The sequence below is a fragment of the Lacerta agilis genome, chromosome 2, assembly GCF_009819535.1.
Source record: "Lacerta agilis isolate rLacAgi1 chromosome 2, rLacAgi1.pri, whole genome shotgun sequence".
Lineage (NCBI taxonomy): Eukaryota > Metazoa > Chordata > Lepidosauria > Squamata > Lacertidae > Lacerta > Lacerta agilis.
Window position 1 is genome coordinate 20,085,657 of NC_046313.1, and position 26,241 is coordinate 20,111,897.

The window sequence follows — 26,241 nt, forward strand, 5'->3', positions numbered from 1 at the left end:
AGCAAGTATGTGTTGCTGGTATTTCTTGGACTAAAAGGAAATACAACGTTTTGAGACATTAGACTCAGTTTAATCAAGTGTTTTCAGTCTTCAGCTTTATCTCTGTTGTGACTGAACTCAACTACAACATGAATGCTAAATCCAAAACCATTATCATCAAAACTCAATAGGTTATAAAGCTAAAATCAAGTGTTACGTTTCTGGACAATGTGAAACATGAATGGATAAAATAGTGAATTCCATGAAGTCACAAATGAAGATTTTTGGGGGGAAACTATCACGCTTCTCAAATTTATTTCTTTGGAATAGACATTTGAGCAAAATGGTTATACGACAGCTAGAGAATAGAAATGGTTAAGGTTAGTGTTATGGACTCCAATGGAACATTAGGAACAAACGGCAAAGGCCTGGGATGGGATATAGCAGAATTCCAATTCTGCATACACTCTAGTCTAAAATCAAACAAATCAAACAAATTCCTCAGATCCCACTGATGAAATGCTGAAAACTGCTCTTTCTCAGAGGAATTGCCTTCCAAGACTCCTGCAGTTTTGACCTTGCTAGGCTTGACTTGGCTCCCCGTAAGTCATGTGTGCCCAATGTGCCATGCAAGCCTTTATTCTCCTGCCCACCTTCCCTCGCCTTCCAACCTATAACCATGTGCTCCGTGGCTAGTTGGCAGCAGGAGCAGGTGCTCTCAAGGCTGGCACATTGTCCTTGATCATCCAAAATGACATCTGCCAAGGGGCCTGTTCTGCTGGTTTACATCTTTCAAAATCGACACGAGCGCCACCATCCGAAGACAAGGGGGTTCTTCTGCCCTGTCTGGAAACCTGGCGGCGGAACCAGGCACCGCTTGGCAGTGGCCTAGATCTGCAAAAAAAAGGACACCTTTGCTGACTTCTACTTTTAACTATGACGACTCTCCTTTTACATACCCGTAAAAAGGAGGATGCGTCCAGGAAAAAGAGGACACATGGCAACCCTAGCTGGGCCGCATGGTGTGTGTTTTTGTGTCTCTGTGTGTGACCTTAGGCAGCTCCTTGTGTCTGTCTCTGTAGACCTAGCCCACCTCACAGGGTTGTTGTGCGGATAAAGAGGGCGTGGGAGAGGGGAGGACGCCCTGAGGGCCCCGAAGGAAATGCAGGGCAAAAAAACAGGACGTAAATCGAACAAGGCAAAACGGAGGCTTATTCCCGCTCCATCCCGCCATCAATTCCCCCGCCGCCGTTGCCACGGCAACTGGAGCGGCCTGGAAAATAAACAGCCGCGTCGCTTCGCAGCAACGAGGGGGGCGGGGAAGGCGCGAGACAACAGAGACAAGAGGAAGTCCTGCCTCTTCCGCTCCCAGCTGACCAATCGCAGAGCAAAAGGCCGTAGAGCGGGCCAATCGTTTAAATATCCCTGGGCATCGCTTAAGGGCGAACGAAGCGGGAGGTGAGGGGGCTGCTGGTTTGGGCCCGGCTGCGGAAGATTAAGTCGCCTCCGCAACCCAAGATGGGCGCCGCTGAAAGAGGTGGGCGGGCCCGCTCCGACGAGTTCCGGGCAGGGGGTGGCTCAGGAAGGAACCCCCTCCGAATGCGAGGGACCCTAATTTCGGAAGCAGGAGTAGGAAGGGCGACACCCGTTTTCGCCCCCTCACCCCATTCCCACACTCTCCTAACACCTGTTGCCCCTCAGCATTGGTCCTGCTGTCCGCTGTGGCTGATAGGAACCGGGGTTTAGCATGCCCGGGTTGGGGTAGGCTGGGGTCCCACAGGTTCTTGTTCCCTGTGGTAATGCGTTCCATATGCCTCTCCTCTTTGCACGGGAGCGAGCAAAACCGCCGAGTCTCTTGGGCTTGCTATTCGGAAGGTCGGCGGTTCGAATCCGCGCGACGGGGTGAACGCCAATCATTGCTCCGTCCCAGCCTCTGCCAACTGGACTTAACCATCCAGGGGTCCTTTACCTTTTTACCTATGTAAAACAGTGGGGCCACATCAGCCCCTATCTCTATAGAAGCACAGCTCAGTCGTCTGTGATGTGAGTTTTCTCTTAAAAGCAGCAGATCCACACACACCCCATTCCTATCTGGAAATCTTCTGATGCTGTACTACAGTGTGATTTAATTTAACATGGTTATTTTTCCTTTAAAAAAAAAACCTAACAAATTTGAAACGACCCAGTAAAGGTAAAAAGGTACTGTAAATGGTAAAGGACCCCTGGGAGGTTAAGTCAAAGGCAACTATGGGGTTGCGGCACTCCTCACTTTCAGGCCGAGGGAGCTGGCGTTTGTCTGCAGACAGCTTTGTGGGTCATGTGGCCAGCATGACTAAACCACTTCTGGCACAACGGGACACCATGCCCAGAGTGCACTGAAACACTGTTTACCTTCCTGTGGCAGTGGTACCTATTTATCTACTTGTGCTGGCGTACTTTTGAATTGCTAGGTAGACAGAAGCTGAGACAGCAATGGGAGCTCACCCCATCGTGGGGATTCGAACTGCCGGCCTTCTGACCAGCATGAATATTGGCTTGCCCAGTATTGTATTTGCAATCGGTATCTGTGAATGGTTGCTAATAATAAGTATATTGGAGGGGAATTCTGCACCACACATCCCTGTAATTTATCTCCTCTACGCATACAATCTGACTCCACACTGACAAAGAGAGCTATATGTTAAGTCTATCTAGTATGGTATAAGTGTCTGGATTTGAACCAACTTCATCAGATACGGTGAGGAGGGCCCTCATCTAGGAAAACACAAGGTGCCCAAGAAGTACATATACGTGACCATTCTATTGTTTGTCTTTATCGCTCTTGCTTGTGAAATGTTGGTAAATACAGTAATTCTTTTAACTTGTCTGATGACACAGATGAGAAAGCTACCCTTAGAGGAATTTTGTTCTCTTATCAATGCACAGTTAAAAGGGAATCTGACTTTGTAACTTATAAAGTAGCACTCTATGCATTGGCAGCTAAGAAGATCAGGAGGAAAGAACTAGATAAAATAGTGGACAACTGCAACGGGGATTCAGATATTTAATTTGGCATATGGAAACATACATGTTATTACAAATATAATGAAAAAATGCTTGTTTCTGAGGTGCTAAAAGAAACAGCATTTTATAGGTGTTTAGTTATCTGAAGGCAAGGAATCAGTCTTATATTTATTGTAAGCACTTACAGTTGGAATAGCTATAGGGATTGATTCCCTTTTATCATCATCATAGACTTCTATTGCGCTAGCCATAGGCCTTGGCATTCAGAAAAATAACAAAAGGAAAAACAACAATAACCATAAAAATCATCAGGCACCCCACATACAATATAAACCACGGTCACAACTACTAAGATTGTTTGTTGCATAAAATAGAATAGCAGAAGATTCTCTAGTAAAATTTAGCAATATTATAAGCAACCTTTAGTTGGTTGCGTATGTTTTCTCTTTAATTTGTGCCTTCATAAGGTATCTTACGTGTATGAATAACACTCTTGCCTGTGAGTGAGCCCCACTGAAGTCATTTGCACTTAATTTTGAGTATATTAGTATAGGATTGCACGGGGGGGGGAGCTCATGTTCTTAGAAAACTTAGAAAACTGAGCACATAGTGCTGTCCTGGTTTTTGTCTTGGCTACCTCACTTGGCACTCGTCGGAGAGAGTTTATTTGGCATTGCTCTGAGAGATCTGTTGCTTGCAGCTCCTTCCAACAGGTTTTGACAGTGACTATATAAAAAACAAGTACTGTATGCAGTTGCAACATGATATCCAAGAACTTGTTCACAGGGCTCTATATTAAACTTCTATTATCTGGCAAGGTTTATCAGATTTCCATATATTTGAGTATAGAATGCATCCCAAATTAGGTGGTAGTCTTTGATCAGAGTTTGTTTCAGAAACTGGAAATAGACTAAAAGTTTGCAGGCCCACTAATATTTTTCTTTCTTAAACCATTTATTTATACTCAGAAATAATATTTATTACATCACAATGCAAATATAGGAGCTCACCAGTGTTTTGATACCCAAAGTGGTCTATATAATTTGAAATAAACAAATTAAGGACTTACCGGTATATAATTGTTCATTTATAGAAGGTAAACAAGGGCACTCAGATTTCTCTTGAAATCTGTTGGAGACCCCCTTTTTGTGTGATGTAGGTGTGATGTTTCTGGGTGTGGGCTTTGGGCTGCACCTCTTCTGTGATGTATATGTGATGCTTCTGGGGAGTGGTCTTGAAACTCCAGTGTGGGCAATTTAAAATTTCTATATAAGGCCAGGCACTCCTTTGTTCTGGGTTCTTCCCTGTTCTCCTGTGTGTGGGGTAAGCGCCCTGTTGCAACAGAACAATAAAGATCAAGTTTACTAGCTGCTTTGCTTCTAAATATTCTCTGGTTGACCTCTGTTATTTTACTCCTACCGATGGAGAACCTGTAAAGGACTCTACAAGGGCTCTTGTGTACCCCTTAAGGGAATAAGAGCACATTTTGTTTATTACACATTAAAACAATGCCTGCAAAAGCTAAACTAAAATGGTCACAGTGGCATTACAACCTTTATCATTCATCAAAATATATTTTAGTTTTGGCTTCCTACTGCATGTTATAAACCCAATAAAATGCTAGGTCAGGGATGGGGAGCCGCTTTTGTCAGGCTACATTTGTCAGGAGGGTGGGGCCACCCACCTGTCAGTCACCTGAAGTTATGATTCTGAGCCATGCTCTCCTGATTGCTTTTATGCAGCAAGGCTGATATTTGGCATTGCTTAAATTTGTCAGTGAATTATTACTATAAAATGATTGACACACCACTTAATGCCCAGTTGACAAGCGCAATTACTTTTGGCAATAGTTGGATCTACTCAGGAATGCAAACACCTGGTGTGAAGGAACAATCAGGAGCACACTCTGAGCTTTATGCTCCTGGTTCTTCATTGGCACTCACCACTATCTAAGTCTATACGATTCCCACACCTGATGGGTGTGAATGAAAATGGCCTCACAGGCCAAATGAGGCGGCCTTGGGTACTTAATTTGACCTGCAGATTCCCTACCAACCTGGTTAGTGTTGTGTAGAAAAAAATACTTTCCATTGCTGTTTCCAAAGGGCTTACAGCTGAAAAAAATAGGAAAGACAAATGTGGAAAGACCAGATTCTTACATATGGATGGCATGCAGCCTGAAGAGAATTGTGCAATCAACTATCACATTACCTTTCCCCCCTCTAAGCATAAAAAAAGGAATCTGAAGATAATAAATTGATCATTAAAAGAATCAAAAGCAATACTGCCACATACTGTATTCATTCCTGAATTGTCTGTAATATCATGTAGTCCTATACCAGGCTAACAGAGGAAACACATGCTACATTTTAAGCTAGTATTTTACATACATTTGTAGTAAGATGAATGATAAGGTCTAGACTAGAGAGTTATTTTAAAAATGTGATAATATATTTTTTAAAATGTATTTTTAATTACTAAACTTGATACTCCTATAAGAGTTTGATCTTGACCTCTAAACGCCACTTTCCTACCCAACAAGATTGGTGAGAATGTTGGTTCATCATGGGCTACTGCAGTGGTAATAAACAAATAGGCCTGCCAGTTCAATTGCTGGAGATTAATGTATGCATTATGAGATAAATGGCAATTTTGCACCCATTATTTCAGAAAACTTATTTTTGATGGAGATTTTAAAAAATTGTTACGTCCTTTTTGGGTCCTTGATAGAAGATTTTGTAGCCTTCTTTATGCAAACACATTCTCTGAAAAGCCATAATGTTTCATCTCTTTTATTTTAATAGAATGGGTCAATGTTGCCAATGATCTCCTGACAAAATGTAACATAGATCTGCATGTCAGCAATCTCTCTGACTGTGGAGCTAAAGTGTTTATTCATCTTTATGAATCGATACTGGGAGAGAGAGTGCCAGGTAAGAATGCTTGCCTCCAACAATGTATTGGTTTTCTAGGGTAATGTTTTTCCCCTGTTGTCTGTGCATATTTGAAATAAATAGTAATGCTGTGAGATTAGGCATCATATGCTTTATATCCAAGAGCTTTTAATAACATAGTGATACACACACACACACACACACACACATATATATACCAGTATATATATACACACATACAACGGTACATATATACACACACACACCAATTGTAACTAAACACAAATGGAAACTTTGCTCTAAACTTCTTTTTAATAACATTGGCATGAGAAAGCACTGAACGATTATACACAATCCACTGTTATGTAGATTTCTGCCAACTGACTCATGGGGTCTGTGCAGACTTGCTCTCAGATTGCATGAAAAGCAGCTTACGCAGTATACTGTTCTGTGAAATAATAGCATGATGCACTCCCATTACTTTATAGATGTCATAGCTGCACCTCGTTGCCCTGAAGACGATGCCCATAATGTGCAGTCAGTGATAGATTCTTTGGCTTTGGACTACTTGCAGATCAGCTTATCGCATATAACTGGTGGGTACCTATCATTTGTGATCTAGTTGAGATTCCTGCATTGCAGGGAGTTGGACTAGATGACCCTCGGGGGACGCTTCCAACTCTACCATTCTATGATTGCTATTGGAAAAATTAATAATAATAAATTGTATATACTTTTATGGTTGGGGCAAGCAATAATTTAATTATGCTGGATGTATGAAAGTCTGACAGTGCAATATTTTTTTCATTAAGTTTATACACCTTTATGAATTTACTTAATTCTAAAAAAAAAACCTCAAAGTGGTTTACAGAAAGATAAAATCAAGAAAAATTTAAAACCCTACAAAAGTTAAAAGTACTAAAGCAGATTAAGATCACCTCAACTTCCTGAGCATCTGGATAGGCTTTTCTAAACAAGAATGCTTTTTAGCAGGCACCTAAAAGAGTACAGTGGTACCTTGGGTTGTGGACACAATCCGTTCCGGGGTGCCGTTCGCACCTCGAAAATTCCACAACCTGAGTGGCGATGTCGCATATGCACTTCTGTGCGTGCGCACACAGCCAAACCCGGAAGTAAACACTTTCAGGTTTGCCACGTTCGTAACCCGCGCCGTTCGCAACCCACAGCGAACGCAACACGAAGTACGACTGTACAGTGAAGGCACCTGCTTGATCTCAAGAGGCGGGGAGTTCCAAAGTTTAGGCACTGCCAAATTAAATTGCCAAGTTTTTGCAAATGCGGAAGGGTTATTACGTGGCACTTGTAGTAGTTCCAGATCTGCAGATCAAAGGGTTCAAGTGGGCACCTGTGGGGTAAAGCGATCTCGTAGGTAAACTGGTCCCAGGTTGATACGGGCTTGATAAGATAAATTGGCTTATGTTGATAAGATACTAAGAGTAACACCTTGATATGATACATGACTTCTTAGAAGTCAGCCCCATTGCCTCCTGAATCTGCAGTATATAAAGAACTGCAGTCCAGTTTACTGCGGAACTCCATGTGTCTTGGTTGTGGGAACCAATATAGAGCATATTGTGGGCAAGGGGAGAGAGATTGGGGGAGTGCTTCTGCAATAACTCAGTAGGATATAACCCAGTCCACTTAAGGAGCAATATTTAGTCTCTGTATTAATTTGGCAGTTTCCTCCTCCCACATTTTTAATCAATGTTTTCACTTACTGGAAATGTGTGACCTGGGCTGCAATCCTAAACACACTAGGGAGTGCGTCTCTGTGCTTCTGCAGAAAAGTGCACAGGGGATCATGCTGCTCAATGAAGCACCTTTTCCCAGTAAGACAGATTGATAGGGCCTTCCTAAAATGTAGGAATTATATCCGACTTACTGAAAGATTGAGGACCTAAATCTTTCATTAGTTAAAACATATTCAGAGGGTAGTATCCCATGAAGTAGCTCTGTTAGCACAAGGATTTTGTTAGTGCATGAAAGACATTTGGGACTCAATACCAGTTGCATTTCTCTCTGGCTTACTCTTCCTATATTAGCAATTATCTAAAGAGGAAATGTCACTGCTTTGGATAATGGGTTTGTTCATGGATCACTATTGTTAGCACCTGAGGCGGGTCAAGCCCCCACCAAGGCATACAGATATACTTGTGTCAGAAAGGGTTATTCCTCTCCTAGCAAAACAATTGCACCTTGTTGGGGAGATGGAGTTTACAAGAATCCTTGGCATGCAGGATTGTGCCCCAAGTGTTCTAATGCAGCTCATTAAACAAAGCCACAGAGTTGACATTTCCTGCTGCTACCTTTTTCTTCCATTTTAGAACTGTGACTCAGAGGTGAGATTACTTGAAACCTGTTGTGAGTTTCCTTTCCAACACTATGCTCGATGGAGCAGCCTCAGATGCTTTCCAGGGGCTTCCAAATTTTTTTAAAAGGCATTCTGAGCGATTTGGAATGAGAAAGGAAAACATCCTCTGCATGATTTTCTCTCACTGTGAATTTCCCTTTACTTCATCGAGTCGTAATAAGCAGAGAGAACAATCCACAACATGGATCTCTTTATGCCTGCTGTTGCATTAGGCTTGATTTAAGCAGGACTTTGAGCCATTTGCATGGAGCCCAGCCCTGCCCATCATTCTCCTGGTTGTGAAAGGCATACACTACCCATGTTCCCCCCCCCCTTTTCTGCCAATCTATTAACACTGATTTTTGTCAAGGGGAGAACATTGTGAAAGGAAATAAGGAGTCCATCAGAAATCTCTTGGAAATATTTGATGGCTTGCTCGAGTACCTGACAGAAGAAACCAGTGAGACGGCTTCTCAGAATGGCGGTGAGAGAAGGGGCATAATCAATGGCATGTGCTTCCTCTGTGTAGATAGCGTATTCTGTTTATTTGTATGTAGTTGTATCACTTTTTGATCTTAGAGGGGTATTCTTAAAAAGAGAGGGCACTTTCAATGCCTTGCTTAGCATCAGTATGTTGGCATAAAGTAAAAGGACTTGCAGTGCCTCTCAGTCACCCTCAGGCTGTAATTACAGGAACAAAAAGTAAGAGCATAGGAAATAATAGAAAAGAAAGAAAAAGCTTATTATTAGTTATTGAATTAATATACCGCCCTATACCCGGAGGTCTCAGGGCGGTTCACAGAACAAAATCAAAATATAAAACCACAAAATATGGAGTGAATTTCTTAGCAAGTAGTTTTTATTTAACAATATTGGTTGCAAAGCAATCAAGCCTGTCAGATTTAAAGCTCAAAGTGACTGGTACTGTATGAAACTGGGTTTTTACAACAGTGCCAGCACACCTTACATAAATTAGCTTCTGTGCCAGAATAAATATTTTGCTGCGTTAGTCATACGCTGACCGATATGCCACTGCAGATGTGTGGGCTGAGGAGGGGATTGATACTGTCACGGTCATCTTTGTGGTAGGCAGAAGTCTGTCTTGCTCCTTGCTCATAATAGTTTTGTTTATGAACAGATGATCTTAACCAGAGGGCTGAAAATGAAGTCCAGACTACCGGTCTTGAAGAGGAAGAAGGTGGTGTTCATGATGTGCCAGTTCCCTCCCTGACACTTCCGCCTGCCTCAGGGTAAGGCAGGTTCATAGTTCCCTTAGCTTTCCAAGTTTTTACTAGGTTGCAAAGTGTGTAACATGTTAGTACCACTGTTCCCTGCTTCTGTAGGTGAGGCAGTGGTGCTGCTAGGTAATTTTAGACTATGGCCTTTCAATGGCCATGGGCACCACTTTAGTTGTGAAGCATACAGTTAACACCTTCTCGCTCCCCACCATTGCTTGCTCCACAACTGCTTCTGCATTCCTGATATGTTAGAGCCTCTGCAAGCTGATGGAATGCACTGAACTCAATGTTTCTGCTTGGCGTCTCAGAGAGGATATTGCTGCAGCTTTCTTCCTCCACCGCAATGCCATGACATGACACTGGCTCTGCAACCAACCCACTGGTGCAACCGATTGCCAGATGCTGTCCCCGTTCCCAGTTGTGTAGAATGGCTAAAAGTAGTTGTCACCTGGGAAAATACGTTTTCTCCAGTTAATGTGGTGTCATAGCCTTTAGTTGATAAACATGTAGCGGTGATCCTTGGCGTTGGAAGTGTGCGCCTTTCAGCTAGAAGCACCACCTTGTGGCCAAGTCAAGTAAACAAATTTCCTTCCTTACATTCTGTTTAGGTCTTCTCGGTCATCAGAGATAGACATTCCATCATGCGAGGTAGACGGTTCGGAATCTACAAGTGAGCTCATTAAGCTTGGCGACACTGCTTATTTGTTTTCTCTAAGAAATGAAGGTGAGTTCAAGCAACACACAAGAGCAGCCAGATCTGAGTAACTGAATGGGTGCCGTGTGGAGACCACTTCAAATAGTTTCTTCCCTGTGCAGGCACTTTCCCAGCAAACAAAAACTGTTGGTATGCAGCAGCTTGCTACAGAGAATTGGCAGTTTCTCTCCCCACATTCACAACTTACTTGAGATGAATAGGCCTCAGACAAATGATTATGAAATCTATGGTTCGTTGTAATATCTTCTAGCGCAGTAGTAAAAAACCAGAAGAGTCACAAGGTCAGTCACTCCCACCAGCAGATGGAATAAATTGTAACCCTTTAACTACAAACACAAATGAAAAATTCAGATTGCATTTTTTTTTTAGATCCTGGTGTCATTTGGAAGTTGGTACTCAAGGATCGAAATAGCGTAAAAGGTTGAAAAAAGTTTGAGATTCCCACCAATTCTGCTTATTAGCATACAATTGAAACCAGCATCTTAATGGCCTGAAACATGAAGCTGAGAGATGTAATTCATTTGAGTAGTCTATATAACTCCACAAGAAGTAACTAATACTTGAAATCAACACATTTGGCAGGCTATAAATACAAACTCTGCTGCAGATAGTATTAGCAGAAGTATGGGGTATAATGTTTATGTCAGATTCATGCAACAATATGCCGAGTCACAAGGTTATGTGGGAAAACCAGTGGTCCCTTTTGGCCCATCTTTTGTGGGAAGATCATATCTTAATCATCATTTACGGAAATACTACTACTTGCTGACTGGGAATTATTGTAAATTCCCGACTTCCAGAGTTCATTGCTGGGTTTGGACTCATCCAGAACTTATTTACACACTACCGTCTACATTTCTCTGTCAATTTCTCTCACTGGGTTCTTGGACATTATGTGATTAAATGGAATGAGCTGGTTGATAAAAATGGTAACTTGCTGGGGTGTTAGTCAGATACCACACTGAGTGGTTGATTAAATTACTAACTTACTAAAGATTTTTAGTTGTTTGATCTGCATTTAAACCCATCAGTTTTGAACATTTACGCTGGCTTTTGCATGTTCCCCAAACCTTAGCATGCATATTTTCGAGATATTGCTCAGGACCACAATACCACAAGGAACACCTCTTCCCATATGAACTGACCTGGACCCTGCTATCACGATCTGAGGCTGTTATTGGTGTCCCTCTTCTGCAAGAGGGCAGCAACACGAGAACAGGATGTTTCTACAGTGTCTCCCTGCTTGTGAAATGCTCTCCCCAGGGAGGCTCGCCTGCCTTCATTACATATCTTCACACTCCATGCAAAAGCATTTCTCTTCTCCCAGGCCTTTGGCTAATTAAACAGTCTGTGACCTTTTAAACTGGGGGGGGGGTATTGTTTTGGTTTATTATTATGGTATGTATGTTTGTGGTTTTTATATTGAAAACTGCCCTGTGATCTTTGGATGGAGAGCAGTGTAGAAATTAAATTAAATAAATGTATAAGGGTACTTACAATATGGTAACTTTCAGGATCACTCACTGGATTGAACCCAAAAAGTGCCAGGGGAGCTCTCATGCTATGGGGCTTACCTGGCTCCTACTTCTGATTCCTGCTCTCTGCATCCACATATATATCCCAAGCTGCTCCTGAGGGTTAAAGGACCTTGTGAAATGCAATGGGATGAAGCACTGGGGGCTGCAGAACGGTGGAATTGGCAGGATTTGCTGTGTGTGGGATTCCTTGCGCAAGATGCCAACTTATTTATTCTCTTTTTCTGCTCCCTGTTACAGCAGTAGTCTGTTTGGATAATACATCTCCTTCGTAATTAGCAGTGAAATACGTGCGCTCCCTCTGCACGTAAACAGTCACCTCCAAATGCTGCCCTTAAAATTTCAATTTCTTACAGAGTTACCTGCAGAAAGAGACATCTTGAAGATGATTACAAAACCTGAAGATCTTGTGGCTTTTACGGGACCATCTAGTGGCAGAAGAGCTCATGTCAGAGAAACTCAAGGTGAGTGTATATCAAAGAACCTCAGAAATATATATTTTAAATATATTGCTGGCCTTTTCTTGTGTGCGTTGTATTTTAATCAAGTAAAGGTTCCCTTTGTTTTACTACCTGGGTTTGATCTTTCTTTGGTGATCTGGTGGGGGAAAGAGAACTGGCTTAAGTTTGTTACTACGTTTCATCTTACCTGTGCATCTTACTCAGTTAAATAAAGCCATTCCTTTTTTTGTGAAAAGTCTTGATGCACCAAGTTGACAGGACCTGTGGGGGAAATATCCTAATCAGTTCTATGAAATCCCATAAATTGCTTGCTTCCAGCATTGGGCCCAAAATTTCTAAAGGAAACTTCCCAGCGGAGCGATTAATTATAATAATTATATGCCCCCCTTTTTTAAAGTACATGGACTGAACCTCTTAAACTGCTTGTCTTTCCTAAGGAACAGCCAAATCTGCTTTGTCGTCTAAGGAGAAGTTGTGTTGTTCCCATGCGAAAAAGCTTGGGGAACCAATCCGCCCAGCTATTCCTTTGCAGCCACCATTCCAGCCTTCCGCATCCAGGCCCTCTTACCTAACTGAAAGAGGCGCTGGAATTTCAGGCAGACGTTCGCCGCCACCGGCTAAACCTTGCAGACTTGCGTCCTCTGATGTAAGTGCTGAAGCTTCCTTTGTTTCTGTTTGTATTGTCAGCCTTTGTAGAAATGCATTGCCTTGGGATCCTTAATTTGAACTGCTTCCTGGTTATCATTGCTAGGCCTCCCTGTGTCCAATATGTATGTTTCACTTTCAGAACGTAGGTGGAAGAGTCAGTGGCGTAGGAAGGGTGGGGCGTAGGGGACGGGTTGCCCCGGGTTCGAGGGGAGGGGGGGTGACACTCCCCGGCCCCTCCTGCCACTCCCCTGCCGCCCGGCACCCCGCCCGTGCTTCTTTATGGACGGCCGGGGCAGCCCCACAAGCCGCCACTCGCTTGCTGGCTCGCCGTGGGAGCAGCAGTGCCGGCCCGTATGCACTATGCAGACCTGGAAATTCTGGGCATGCAGTGCATCCAACGTGCGTCATGACGTCACGATGCATGCGTCGTGATGCCCCGCCCCCAGAGGGTGCCTCCGCTCCGCTGCCCCGGGCGGCGAAGAGGCTTCCTCCACCACTGGGAAGAGTGTATTTCTGACTGAATTACAGTACACTGTCTAAGCAATACAGTAAGTGATTTTGGGGAAACAGAAGATGATTAGTAAATGGAAGTAAGCCAAAGCCTTTCTAATTGCACAAGGAGAATCAGGGGTGTTCTCTGTATGTTGAAGCAAACTCAGTTGGTGTCATGTCTGGATGGAAGAGAAGGGATGAATAAGGTGAATAGACTTTTAGGAGAATTGGCAATTATTTTACTTACTTTTGGAGTGTGTGTGTCGGTCATAATATACCGTTGATGCTATTAGCTATTTAGATGAGAAATGACAAGGCCTACACCAAACGCAAATAAATTTTAATGTGGTGTTAATACACCTGGTTATTTTTACAGTTTGGATAATACTTTATGCACAAGCAGTGACCATTTTGCAGGCATTTGATTGGCGTTTGACTGTTGACCAGCACAATGACCTGGAATGCAACCCTCATGCAAACAGGGAGTTGCCCATATATGCATTTTAAAAATACAAACAAGCAAATGCCACACAAAATTTGCATGTCCTACTGTTTTTTAACAGCCTGCAGAGTCCCTTGGGGAAGAGTCTGGAACCCTCTCAGGTGACATCCTTTCTTTATCCACGATCACTTCCGGTAAGAACATTCCTTGAGTTATTGAAAAGTGTAATCTTAATATCTCTTCTACTACTCTAATTAAAGCTACTGACATAGGGAGAAACAGACTTTTGAAAAGCACTTGTAAAAAGTGGCTACTTGTGGATCTTTCTTTCTTTTTAATGTACTCTGAAAATGTTCTCATTTGCCAGGGAACATCACTGAAGTTTTTATAATGGTATGGCGAATTCTGTTAGAAACTCACTTCCCTCAAAGAGCTCTGCATTATCCCAAAGAGACTTTTCAGCAAACCAGGAGCTGGTCCCACTGAACTCGGTGTCAGTTACTTTCTTTGGCAGATTATATAGGATTGCATTGTAAACCAGTACTGATGTTGCTGCATCACAACTCCCATCATCCCTGGCCATTGGCTGGGGCTGATGGAAATTGGAGTCCAGCATTTGGAGGGCACCATGTTGATACCCTTTATCACTTTAACACACAGTTCGAGTGCAGCATTAACAAAGGCACCAATTCTTGTTGACAAGAACATTTGATTACCTTTCACCTTTAAGCCTTTCTTTTCCCTGCTAACCTTCTTGGGTAATGAACTAACATTAGCAAAAAAAAAAAAAAAAATTGCTGAAGAGAAACCATTCTAGAAAATGTGATTAACCACCCTGTGATAGGCACAGCCAGAGAAAACAATTTGACCCCCCACCACCACGGAAGTTTTTGTTATGTTTACAAGTTAAACTTATTATTGCCAATGATCCTGGCAGAAAAATCTATAGAAGTCTTCATGTGGAGGTAGTTTACAAGTCACTAGTCATTCTGTTATCCTGTTTGCATATGCTGTGACAAATGCGTTTAGTTTTTGGGGACTTGGGTTTGCCTCTACTTGTGTATATAAAGAAGTGAATTATGTAAACTAATTTCTTGTGGCTTATGCTGTTGGCTCTTCCAGCTGTAGATAATGAACCTGCATCAGAAGCTGATGTGGATGAAGAAGCCGATGAGCCAGTGCTAGAAGACGCCATAGATGATGCAGGAAAGGTAGCTGTTAATTCATACCCTGTTGGATGTAGATACATGTTTATATAGGGATGCAGGTGGCGCTGTGGTCTAAACCACTCAGACTCTTGGGCTTGCCAGTCAGAAAGTCGGCAGTTCGAATCCCCATGACAGGGTGAGTTCCCGTTGCTCTGTCCCAGCTTCTGCCAACCTAGCAGTTTGAAAGCACGCCAGTGCAAGTAGATAAATGGGTACCACTGCAGCAAGAAGGTAAACAGCATTTTGGCTTCTGTCACAGTGTTCTATTCTGCCAGAAGCAGTTTAGTCATGCTGGCCACATGACCTGGAAAGCTGTCTGTGGACAAACGCCGGGTCCCTTGCCTGAAAGCGAGATCAGCGCTGCAACGCCATAGTCACCTTTGACTGGACTTAACAGCCTAGGGGTCCTTTATCTTTTACCTTACATGTTTATAGTATTTGAATTATAGTATTTGAACAGTGTGATGCAGCAGCAAAAAAAGCTAACACTATTCTAGGCTGCATCAACAGAAGTATAGTGTCCAGATCAAGGGAAGTAATAGTACCACTCTATTGTGCCTTGGTCAGACCACACCTGGAATACTGTGTCCAGTTCTGGGCGCCACATTTTAAAAAGGATGTTGACAAGATGTAACTTGTGCAGAGGAGGGCAACAAAGATTATAAAGTGTCAGGAAACTAAGCCTTATGAGGAACAGTTGAAGGATTTGGGTATGTTAGCCTGGAAAAGAGGAGACTGAGAGGAGACAGGATAGCCACCTTCACATATCTTAAGGGCTGTCACATGGCTTCAAGTTGCAAGAAAGGAGATTCCGACTAAACATTCAAAAAAACTTTCTGGCAGTAAGAGCTGTTCATCAGTAGAACCGACTCCCACGAGAGGTGGTGGACTCTCCTTCCTTGGAGGTTTTTAAGCAGAGGTTGGATGGCCACCTGTCCTGAATGCTTTAGCTGAGATTCCTGCATTGCAGGGGGCTGGACTAGATGCCCCTTGAGCCCAACTCTTAAGATTCTGTGAATTGCCATAATAAAAAGTGTGCCATCTGCAAAACATGTGACAGGTTTTGCTTGTGAGTCAAACTCAGGAATGCTTAGATTTTAAAAGGCTGCATTTCTGATTTTCATTTTGCTCAGAAAGAGAGAGTACACATAGTGCTGGCTGCTCAGAACCCAAAATATATTTCTAGGCTGGCAAACAACATTGCAATAAATGAATATCATCCTTTGAAGTACTGCTAATGCCCTACAAGCTGTTTTAATATTACCAGCAATTCCATTTGGCAGCCCCTCAGTATATGGTGTGGTACTCATTGCTCAGTTTTAACACCAGGCATTCTCTTTAATTTATTCTTGACTTCTTCAGTGAGAGTTTTTCCCCCCTCCCTCTCATCTAAAAGGAAAGGAATGAGAATGTTCCATACACACCAGCTCCTTGCTTTGAGAAGGACAGGTTTCCACAGTTTACAACAAAGCAAAGCACAAGACCAAAACAAAGGAATCTGCTTGCTGGAAAAAGGTATGCATTTCCTAGATCGTCTGAGATCCTAAAGGTTTTCTTGCATTGTTTAAGACAGAGGTGGGGAACTACCAAGATTATTAAGTATGAGGTAGTGAGAGAAAAGGAGGGGATTTGAAGTGCTGATGATCTGGCTCTGTTCCAGGTAGGTTCCCTCCAAGGGGAATGTAGTCCTCAACCCCCCCCAAAAGGTTATTTTCTCCTGACTTAAAACCTCAATATTTGCCTCTTCCTCCCAAACCAGCAATGTCATCAGCAGCTTAAGGTGATACATGCTAATAACAGTTTTCATATTCTTCATTTATTTCCTCAAAAGCCCATTCATGCAACCTGGGCACTGATTCTTGCAACACAAGTTTCCCCCCCTCGTTGGAGGGAATAGCATGTCAGATAACTAGCTAAATATTTAGGGAGGCCAGTGTCATCCCTGGGGTCTCTCAGTGTACTCTCATTGTATCACTGCCAAGATGAACTCCTGGGAATGCTGTCTGAGTGTTGCTGAAATGAGGTCTTTGATAGAAAAAAGCAACATTCATTTTCAGCCTACTGACCCCATGTGGTTTCTCAGCCAGAAAGAACGTTCCATCACAGACTCGCTTGCAGAGGAAGCTTCTTCACACCAAACGGCAAAGGAAAAGCTGTCTGAACAGGAGCTGAAGGAGATGTCGGACAAACTGTCCCGCAGGATGAATGAACTAGATGGAGTAAGTAAGCCCCATCTATTCTTGACAGCACCTTCTCCCAATGTAGTGCAGCTGTCCTGTGAGAAGACCTAGTGAAAGGGGTGGGATGGCCAGGAGAGTGGGGAGGCACCTTCTGAATTTAAAATCCTTTAGCAGCCCCTGGTACCCAAGAACCAGATGGGAGACCATTTGGTGTCCAAAATACACCACCCTGGGCTTTCCCAAACATTCTAAGAAAATCAATATATGTAGCATTAGGTCAGTTACTCCTTCCTGGAATTGACTTTTTCCAAAGAGAGACAGTCCAGTATTAAAACTGCTACCCAAAATAATGAGAAGTTTAAGGACCTAAGAAGAGCGTGCTGGATCAGGCCAGAGGACCACCTAGTCCAGCATCTTGTTCTCGCAATGGCCACCCAGATGCTTGCAGAAAACTCTCCTGCGGTACTCGGAAGCATTCCTGCCTGCATTTTGTAGTAGTACTGTAGCGGCACAGTCCGTTCTGCCACCCCGTGATTCTGCCAACCATTCTGCCACATGCATAGACCAGGCTGCAATAAATTCAAGCAAGTTACCACAAGGTGTCAACCTTGGTTTTGGTAGTAAATATGAGACTATCTATATACTTGAGGCCGGAGTTATTGGACAGATGTTTTGAACACCCTCCCATCAGATGTCAAGGAAATAAACAACTATCTGACTTTTGGAAGACACCTGAAGGCAGCCCTGTTTAGGGCAGCTTTTAATGTTTGATGTTTTGTCATGTTTTTAACATTCTGTTGGGAGCCACCCAGAGTGGCTGGGGAAACCTAGCCAGGTGGGCGGGGTATAAATAATAAATTATTATTATTCTAATAAACAGTTAGTACTAGGTTGTGCTATTGGAATGCATTCTTGACAGATGGGGGGAATCTCTTTAAATGACAGATGTTAAAGCATGCTCTGGGCGAGCAAAACAAGGAGGAGGAAGAGGAAGAGTCATCAGCCGATGAAGATAATCTTTCTCAGCACAGTGATAGTATCATGGATTACCGCCAAAGGAAACCGGAATCGGGTAACAGTTCAGAGTGTTAAGTTTGAAGACATCCTGGTGAGCTGCCCCTTTCTTTGACAGATGATGTGTGCACCTCATGGTGGGTTATGCTGCCCTCTTGTGGTGAAAGACAGAGGATGCAGACGGCCACAAGAGGGGCAGTATAACCCACCAATGCTGTGTGTCCCAACACCTTAAAGAAATGCCCTCCAGGCGAAAACCAGCTGTTCCTTCTGCATGTGCATTTGGACTCCCTTCAGTAAATTGCAATCCTGCTGCTGAGCCTGGATTGGCAAAGTGTGGATCTAACGCCTAAAGTGAAAGGAAAGAATGTTATATTGGAATATGAGGCAGTAGAGTATTTGGTCCCAGAGAGTCCCACTGGCAACTGAAGGGCATTCACCGTAAAGAGCTGTCACGCCTCTGTGGCTCAGCTGGCACACAATGTTAGTATAAACCATGACTTAACATAGGCTTGCCATACGTCAGGAAAATTCCTGACATGCCCTGGTTTTCAGGTGCAAAAATGACATTGGGGGGAATTTTGCCGAATTGGCAAAATGTCAGGGAAAACCCGGATGTATGGCTATGCAATGGAAAAAGCAGCGGAAACAGCTCAGAAAGCTTAAAATCACAATTTTGCGGTAGTTTTCCCTTAAACAGCTTAACAATTTTGGTGGGTTTCAAAAAAAAAAAAATCTCAACAGCTTTGTGGGTGTCAGGAACTTTACTTTTTGAAATATGACAACCCTAGCTTAACACAAATTCACAATTGTGTGGCTCCCTGAGGAACTACAGCTGCTTTGACCCTCCTTCAGCTGTGCTGAATTGCTATGAGCTAAACCACGGGTGGGCAAACTAAGGCCCAGGAGCCAGATCCGGCCCAATTGCCTTCTAAATCCGGACCGTGCACGGTCTGGGAATTAGTGTGTTTTTGCATGAGTAGAATGTGTGCTTTTATTTAAAATGCACCTCTGTGTTATTTTGTGGGGCATAGGAATTCGTTCATATATATTTTTTCAAAATATAGTCCGGCCCTGTACAAGGTCTGAGGGACAGGGCACCGGCCTCCTGCTGAAAAAGTTTGCTGACCCCTGAGCTAAACCATGCTTTGGCTTAGCATGCCATCCAAACCCAGGGACATGGTTTGCTTTGTTCCAGTGAACAAACCTCATTTCACAGCTCATGGTTTGTCTGGTGCAAGACAAACCATGAGCCTGGGTTCAGACAACAGGCTAAGCCAAGGCATGGCTTAGCTTGCAGCACCAGGACCAAAGGAGGAGCAAAGCGGGAGCCAGCTTCTCTTGCACTAAGCCAATTTGGCTTCATGTTACGTGCGAACCAAATAAGAGCGTGTCTGCAAGCACCTCTCGTTTCTGCTGCTACTAGAATCGCTCAGAGCTTGTTTCTTTTGCAGGTGTGCTACGTTTCGGAAGGGCACCCAGCAGAAGGCGGTCACTTTCTGCTTCACCCCCTCCGTCAAGCCACCACCTAACCTCTGAATCAGGTAGTGCGCTTTGGAAAGATGTACGAGTGCCAACAGGAAGAATGTGCGACCGTGTGCAAAAGGAAGCAGACCAGAGGAAGTTAAGAGCAAAGGTAAGGGCAGCAGGATTGCAAGATGCAGCCTTCCGGGTGAACAGCCAATAGCCTCAATAGACAGGTAGGGCATACCCAACACAGAAGAGCCTTCCCAGAGGTCTCTTGCACTAGGGGTGCAGGTGGTTTATCTGCTTGCCCAAAGGGGAGGTTTTAAGGTTTTCTTTTAAAGGGGGGGGGAGTATGCCCAGAGATCTGTTGTCTGCTTCAACATCCACCCTCTGAATTTGCTAAAGTTGTGATGTGACAAGACACCCTGGAAAACAGGCATTCAATTCTGTTTTGGATTTGTGATGCGGCTTGAGCAAAGTGCTTTGGCACCTATAATCAGCTTTCTAGCCTGTACTTAAGCAGCCAAGTAATAAAACAGCTTGAATAATTCTTCAGCTTTTATTTCTCTGATGTGCTGGCTTCTGAAGCTTTCCCTTATCAAATACCCTCTTCTAAACTGCGTAAGAGTTTGATTGGCTGTTAAATCTTTGCTGCCATGTTTCTGGATTGTTTGGCTTTGTAATTTCTTGAAAAGGATCTTATGCCCAGATTAGCATTGCAGGACCCAGCCCAGTACAGGCAAAGGTTTGGTTCAGGCCTTAGCAAAATTCCTTCCCACATCTGATGCTTTTTGGGGCAGGGGGTCCAGCGGGAATGTTATGCATTAACATTCCCAATATTAGCTGCAGCAAACATAGCTCTCACTTTGTGGGGAGAGACATTCAGTTTCATTGTGCCAATTATTTTGTTTTTATGGGTTGTACCCAGTGCTCCATGCATGTAATTCTGCTGGGATTATGAGACTTGCCCTTCCTTTACGACCCCACAGTCTACTCCAGGGGCTGATTTTGAGGGTGTGCAGGGGGAGGAAGGGGGACCTCGGATGCACACACAGAAGTCCATTGGGCCAACAGAACTGCAGTGCTGGATATACGGTATTTCAGCTGACACATAGAGAGACAAGCATCATCCTGCAAGCCTAAATCTCTACCTCGTGGCTGTTCTCCTCTGCACTGACGGTATAGGACTTGTTGATGTGAGTCATGCAGGGGCCAGTCTGGCTGTTGGGTCTGTTTCTGAGCACTGTTCCAATTCCTGACCCCTACCTTTTTAAAGCTCTACATGGCTTGGGACTTGGGTACCCTGCATTCCCCTGCCTGTGCATTAAAGCTAACCTTTTTCGGGCCTCCTCTCAGTGCCCCGGCCTTCTGAGAGGAGAGTTGCAGCAACTGGCAAGAGCTGCCCTGCCTTAGCGGTGCTTTTTCCTTGGGGAGGGCTTGTCTGGCAGCTGTGTTTTGGGGCTGGTCTGTTTTCCCAGGCTTTGAAAAACCCCAGACCTTTTATTCTTCTGTGAAGCTTTTATACCTTTGTTTGGATTCTGCTTTGGTATGTTGGCTTTCTGTTTTTATATGGTTTAATTGATGTTTAGCTGCCCTGGGAGTAGAAATGTGGAAAAGTGGCATATAATGTTTTGCTAAATTGACACACTTGTTGTGGACATTGACCAGGTTTTGTTTTTTTGCCTTCCAGCTCTTGACCAAAGCCTACGAGGATGAATTAAGAGCTTACAAGGCTCGTGAGAGATTTGAACTGGCAGAGCTGAAAGCCAAGGCCCAGGAAATTGTAAGGGGGAGCAAAAAAGAATGGAGGAGTTGGGGGTGGTGTGCCTCTCTTGTGCTGGTCTCCAATTCCTGGGATTCTGAGGGTGGATTTCCCTCTCTTTCAAGGTGCATAGAAATGCTCCTCTTCCTTGCTCAGAATCCATTTGCTCTACAGGAAGAATTTAGCCCGGTCCGTGTAAATCTCCTTGCAAGTAGCCAGTGGCTATTTTTGGAAATGCTTGCATTTCAGTAACTTGTTCTTTGTGTCTGTCTGCATCTAGGAACAAAAATACAAGGAGAAATTATTTAAAGAACCTTCAAGAGCCTCACAAGCAGCAAAGATTTATTCTAGAAAAAATGGTCCTCGGAATCCCAAACTCAGCCAGTGGATTTCAAGAGGAGGGTTTGCAAAGCCAAAGAAAGCAGCTCCAAGTAAGAACTACAGAGAGCTCCTTAGTAGAAAGCTTGGCACCTTTTGAAAGTGTCGGCTGAAGGCCAAGAATACTGGCTTCTTGCCTTATGACCTCCATATGTCTAGACTTGTGTAAGAGAAGCAAATTCATGTACCCGTTTCTAACCAAGGGCACACAGCTCATCCCAACCCCTTTCCCAAAAGCCATCAGAGAAGCCAAGGCTCCCACCACCCCACTCCTCTCTGCTCCGGGAGCTCTTCTGAGTTCAGTGTAGTCACTGGCAAGGGTTTGTTGCTTTAGAATTAGGCGCCCAAGCAACATATGCCAGCCGTGCTTATACAGCTTGATGTTCTTCCAAAAGATACTGAAAGCATCTGTGCCAATATGGGCAACCCTGTTTTCCTTTGCTACACACCTGTAGCTGACTAGGAAAACAGAGGCTGCAATTGTGGTGGTCGCTGCAAGAATGCTGGGAGAGGATGCTGTCAACGAAAAGAGCGCGCTCCATAAATTGCACACTCACATTTCACCTTGCATGTTCTCCATTTGTGGTGAAAAGCCACACACCAAGCAACTCCAGCTTTGTTGGTCAAGTGTGATACCTGCAATAAGTGCGCAGTTCCCCATTTCGAGGTACTGCATGGAGCAACATGGTATTTGAGACACTAATTGCATATTACATGCACATGTCTAACAGAATCTTAAAAAGGGAAAAACAGTTTTGAGACGAAGCACAGACATGATAATGTGGGCCTGGGCTTAATTTTTCCAATGGCCACTATTTCTCTGTGAGTTTGTTTCTTCCTGCAGCAAAGTAACTGGTGGTGTTACATGCCTGGAACATAATAGCTAGGTCCTACCCACACTTTGGGGCAGTTATTTTGCTTTTTTCCTTTTTAAAATGTGTGAGAATTTAACAATGCCCTCCATACATACTTATTCTCCAGGGGCATAGACCTGCAACATCTTCCTTAGACAAGATGCTGACAGCTTGAGGTCTGGGACCTCAGGCTATGCTGCCCTGCCCTTGTCTTCCAGAGCTGGGTGGCTGACAGCTGCCTTTCTCTCTCTTGCAGTGAAGGTCAAGGAGAACGACCTCTTGCCTCTGCTCCTGGAGGATTTCCCCCACCTACACATTTCCCGCCCTGTCATGAACAAGATGTGGCACCGGCAGCTGGCACAGATAGACCATCTGAAGTCAACCGGCAGTAAAAACAAATTCAAACTGCAGAGTGAAGTGAGTTACTCTGCTCAGGCCAAGGAGGGTCTTTTAAAGATCAGGTGGGGCCATGTGTACCAGCCATATATTAGGCTCCAATCCTATGCATGCCTTCTGGAGGGACGGGAGAGGGATTGCTTTTGAGTAAATGTACATAAGATGGCATTGCAAAATGTGCTGATCGGAACCAGAGTCTTCTGCTTGGTTTTTCTTCACTGCAAGACTGATAAGGCTGTAAAAAAGGGGGGGGGGGACTTTTCCAGATTCCATCTGAATAGATTCTTTCCACAAGGAGCTAGTTCTGATGAGATGAGGAGGTTGGGGCATAAAAGAGATGGGAAGCAAAGAGGGAAGTGGACCATGCAGCTAGTACCTTTGTGGCAGGGCTCAACTAACTCCTGCTGTGTTGAGAGAGGGTGGCTGGAGGAAAGCAGATGGGGATTTTAGAGCAGCATGCGCCTTTCCTCTTGGAAGCGGATCGGCTTTCGGTGTGGTTGCCTTCCTGCTCCCAGAGGGAGACAGAGCAAACAGAAAGTGTTTCTGAGAGAAACTGTAGATTCAAACGTGATGGGTAAAAAAAGGAGGAAGGGCATTGTTTTGTTCTTTAAGGTGTTACATGAGATCATTATAGTATGCAGAAGATTGGCATGTGCAAAACCAATATTAATTAGGTTTCTTTACTTCCCCCCGCTTTTAGGCACTAGAAACATTGAAAAGGCACGAACTGCTTGTTGACCTCATTAAGAAAGAGCAGGCTCATAACAGGAGACTGGTATGTTCCGAGATCTTGCAGGACGTGGGGCTGGTTAGGGCAGGCGGGCCAGTCATGGTTGCCCAGCATGGACTTTATAAAACTCTTGCCGTTGTTACCTGCTTGGGACCAGGTCCTCAGACACTCCTACTGCCACACCCTCATCTAGATTTGGGGATTTACCAATTGCTCAGCAGGACATTATGCTCGATAGTGCTGTAGCAAATGGGAGTGAAAAACTTGACAGCTGAACTTCTGAAAAACGGCCTTCCCTCCTAAACTCTTGTCCAGCTATAGTTCCGCTAGAAGATCAAGAAGGGAATTCATCTTTTCTGGTCGCTGCACCTATTTTAGAAAATAGTTAATACCTTCTCTCTTCTCCTTAGGGAAACTTGAATTTTGTTTCTCGGTTTTTGTCTTTAGCAAGAGTTGAAGCAACACATTAATCGGCAGAAATGTGCCCAGAACAAAATGAAGGAAAGACGACAGCAAATTGTCCGAGCCAAAAAGTACTACCAGGATTATAGAGTTCAGCTGCGGGCAAAGATGATGAGAGCCAGGACACGTGAGGAACGTGTAAGTTGAGGGGAACCTGCGCCGCAGGAAGTGGGACTCCTGCTCTTCCTCCCAGGAATGTCCAGCTGAGATTGTAAGGACTGTATTGAGACTGCAGGCCAGCTTCCATGTTTTCCAACATGCTCTGATCGCAGCTGCATAGCTCCTCCTCCATGGGCAGCTCTCCCACCACTCTGGTAACTTAGAAATGTCTTCACCATGCGAGTAGGCTGCCATCATATGGGCATTTCTTGCACTAGGTGTGCTGGTGCTATTGGGACTGTGACACTAGTTTGCAAGGTACCACATGATCTAGCTTACCCATTCCTTAGCAGGGTGGGATGAGACCTGCCCACTGGAGATCAGCTTTGTGACGGCTATAATACATAGATATTTCCTTTGTAATCTTTGAGATTAAGAGCTGGGGGGAAACTTGTCAATAAAGTAAAAATACACTTTCACATAATGAACTATGTAAATACCAAGTCTTATTTAATCAGCTAAAAAAATTATTAGTTGACACGTTGTAGCTACTGATCCATGGCCAAGGAAGCAAACCGACTTGTGCGCCTGTTGCAAAGCAGGTTACGTTCCCTTGGAAATAATAGGTTTGAGCACGACTAGCTTTCTTCACTTGGTGACCTGGGCTGGAGCTGTTCTTATGTGTGCGGATGCCATGTTTTGTTTGGCAGATATTTAAAAACCTGTTTGAAGAAGGCTTGGAAATTCAGAAGCAGAGACTGCATGAGCTGAGATCGTATGCCAAGGACAAGCGGGCTGAGCAGAAGAGAGAACATCAGGCTGAGCTAGAGGCCATGGAGTGCTACTATAAGGACCAGGTAGACTTGCTTCTTCCTTACAACACAAGGATAAACTAATGTAATCTTCACCTAATTAATTTGTTTTTCTTGCGCTTTGCTTAGTTTTCAATGCTGGCAAAAGCCGTTTCTGAAGAACGTCGAGAAATCCAAACCAGAGAAAAAGCACAGGCAACAGTAAGTCTTATTGCTCTAAACTTTTTGTCTTGTTGGCCAACTACTGGACCAGTGTTTCTCAAACTAGTCCAGCTGCAGTTGGACTACATCTCCCATCATTCCTTGCTAGCAGGACCAGTGGTCAGGGATGATGGGAACTGTAGTCCAAAAAAACAGCTGGACACTGAAGTTTGGGAAACCTTGTACTAGACTTAATCCTAATGGTCTCTTTCAGACATTAAACAAAGTGAAACGTGAGCTGAGATCAAAGATGGAGAAGGAGATTAAAGAACTGCAGGACATGATTACACGTGATGATGATGATTCATTCTTCCGAGAACTGGAAGCTGATCGCCTAAAAACCAGACTCCTAGTGGCTTCCTTTCAATATAGCAAAAACTACCAGTTCCTTTAAGTGTTGGAATGCCTCTTGTTTCTGGCAAATATGCTTTTTATATTTAAAAATGATACTGGGCGGTTCACAACCTGAAGTATGACGTTAGTAGCTTGTTTTGCTGCCCGGAATCCATAGACTGTTACGGTGTCAAGGAAATATTGAACTGATATTTTCAAAATGATTTTTTTAAAAAACAAGACTTTTTCAATAAAGGTTAGCTTCTCAACCATCAAAACTAAGCTAGTGAAGCTTCCTTCCAGGTTAATCTAAATATTAATCTTACTGCTTAAGTATAGCTAACTGATGATGCATTTAAATCAAGCCTGGGTATATCTAAAAGATAAATTCTAACCTATAGAGCGATTTTGGTATCAAACTTAATATCAATTTGCCCCCCCTCCCAAAAGGTGTCCATTACATTTGAGTAAATGCAGTATGTTGTTAGCACACTTGGAACACTGTGTACATTTCTAGTCGCTGGAAGAGATTCAGAAAAAGGTGATGGAACAAATCCCCTATGAGGA

At 43.7% G+C, this 26,241-nt stretch overlaps 1 protein-coding gene across 2 annotated transcripts; it reads left to right on the forward strand.

Annotated features, from left to right (window-relative positions):
* The first annotated feature begins 1,374 nt into the window (after positions 1–1,374).
* Positions 1,375–25,959, forward strand: CEP95 (centrosomal protein 95). 2 transcript variants are annotated; one of them, XM_033138867.1, is made up of 22 exons: positions 1,375–1,516; positions 5,787–5,915; positions 6,365–6,472; positions 8,618–8,731; positions 9,389–9,497; positions 10,094–10,209; positions 12,092–12,199; positions 12,634–12,842; positions 13,900–13,972; positions 14,901–14,989; positions 16,383–16,501; positions 17,070–17,205; positions 18,112–18,238; positions 19,635–19,816; positions 21,338–21,430; positions 21,690–21,840; positions 22,898–23,058; positions 23,738–23,812; positions 24,215–24,367; positions 25,039–25,185; positions 25,270–25,341; positions 25,556–25,959. In XM_033138867.1, the coding sequence occupies exons 1-22, from the start codon at positions 1,498–1,500 to the stop codon at positions 25,733–25,735; spliced, it is 2,670 nt and encodes an 889-aa protein (XP_032994758.1). In that variant the 5' UTR covers positions 1,375–1,497; the 3' UTR covers positions 25,736–25,959. The 2 variants fall into 2 exon arrangements, with proteins under 2 accessions (XP_032994758.1, XP_032994756.1); XM_033138865.1 differs by having other exon boundaries at positions 9,386–9,497; positions 25,556–25,958.
* The last annotated feature ends 282 nt before the right edge of the window (positions 25,960–26,241 follow it).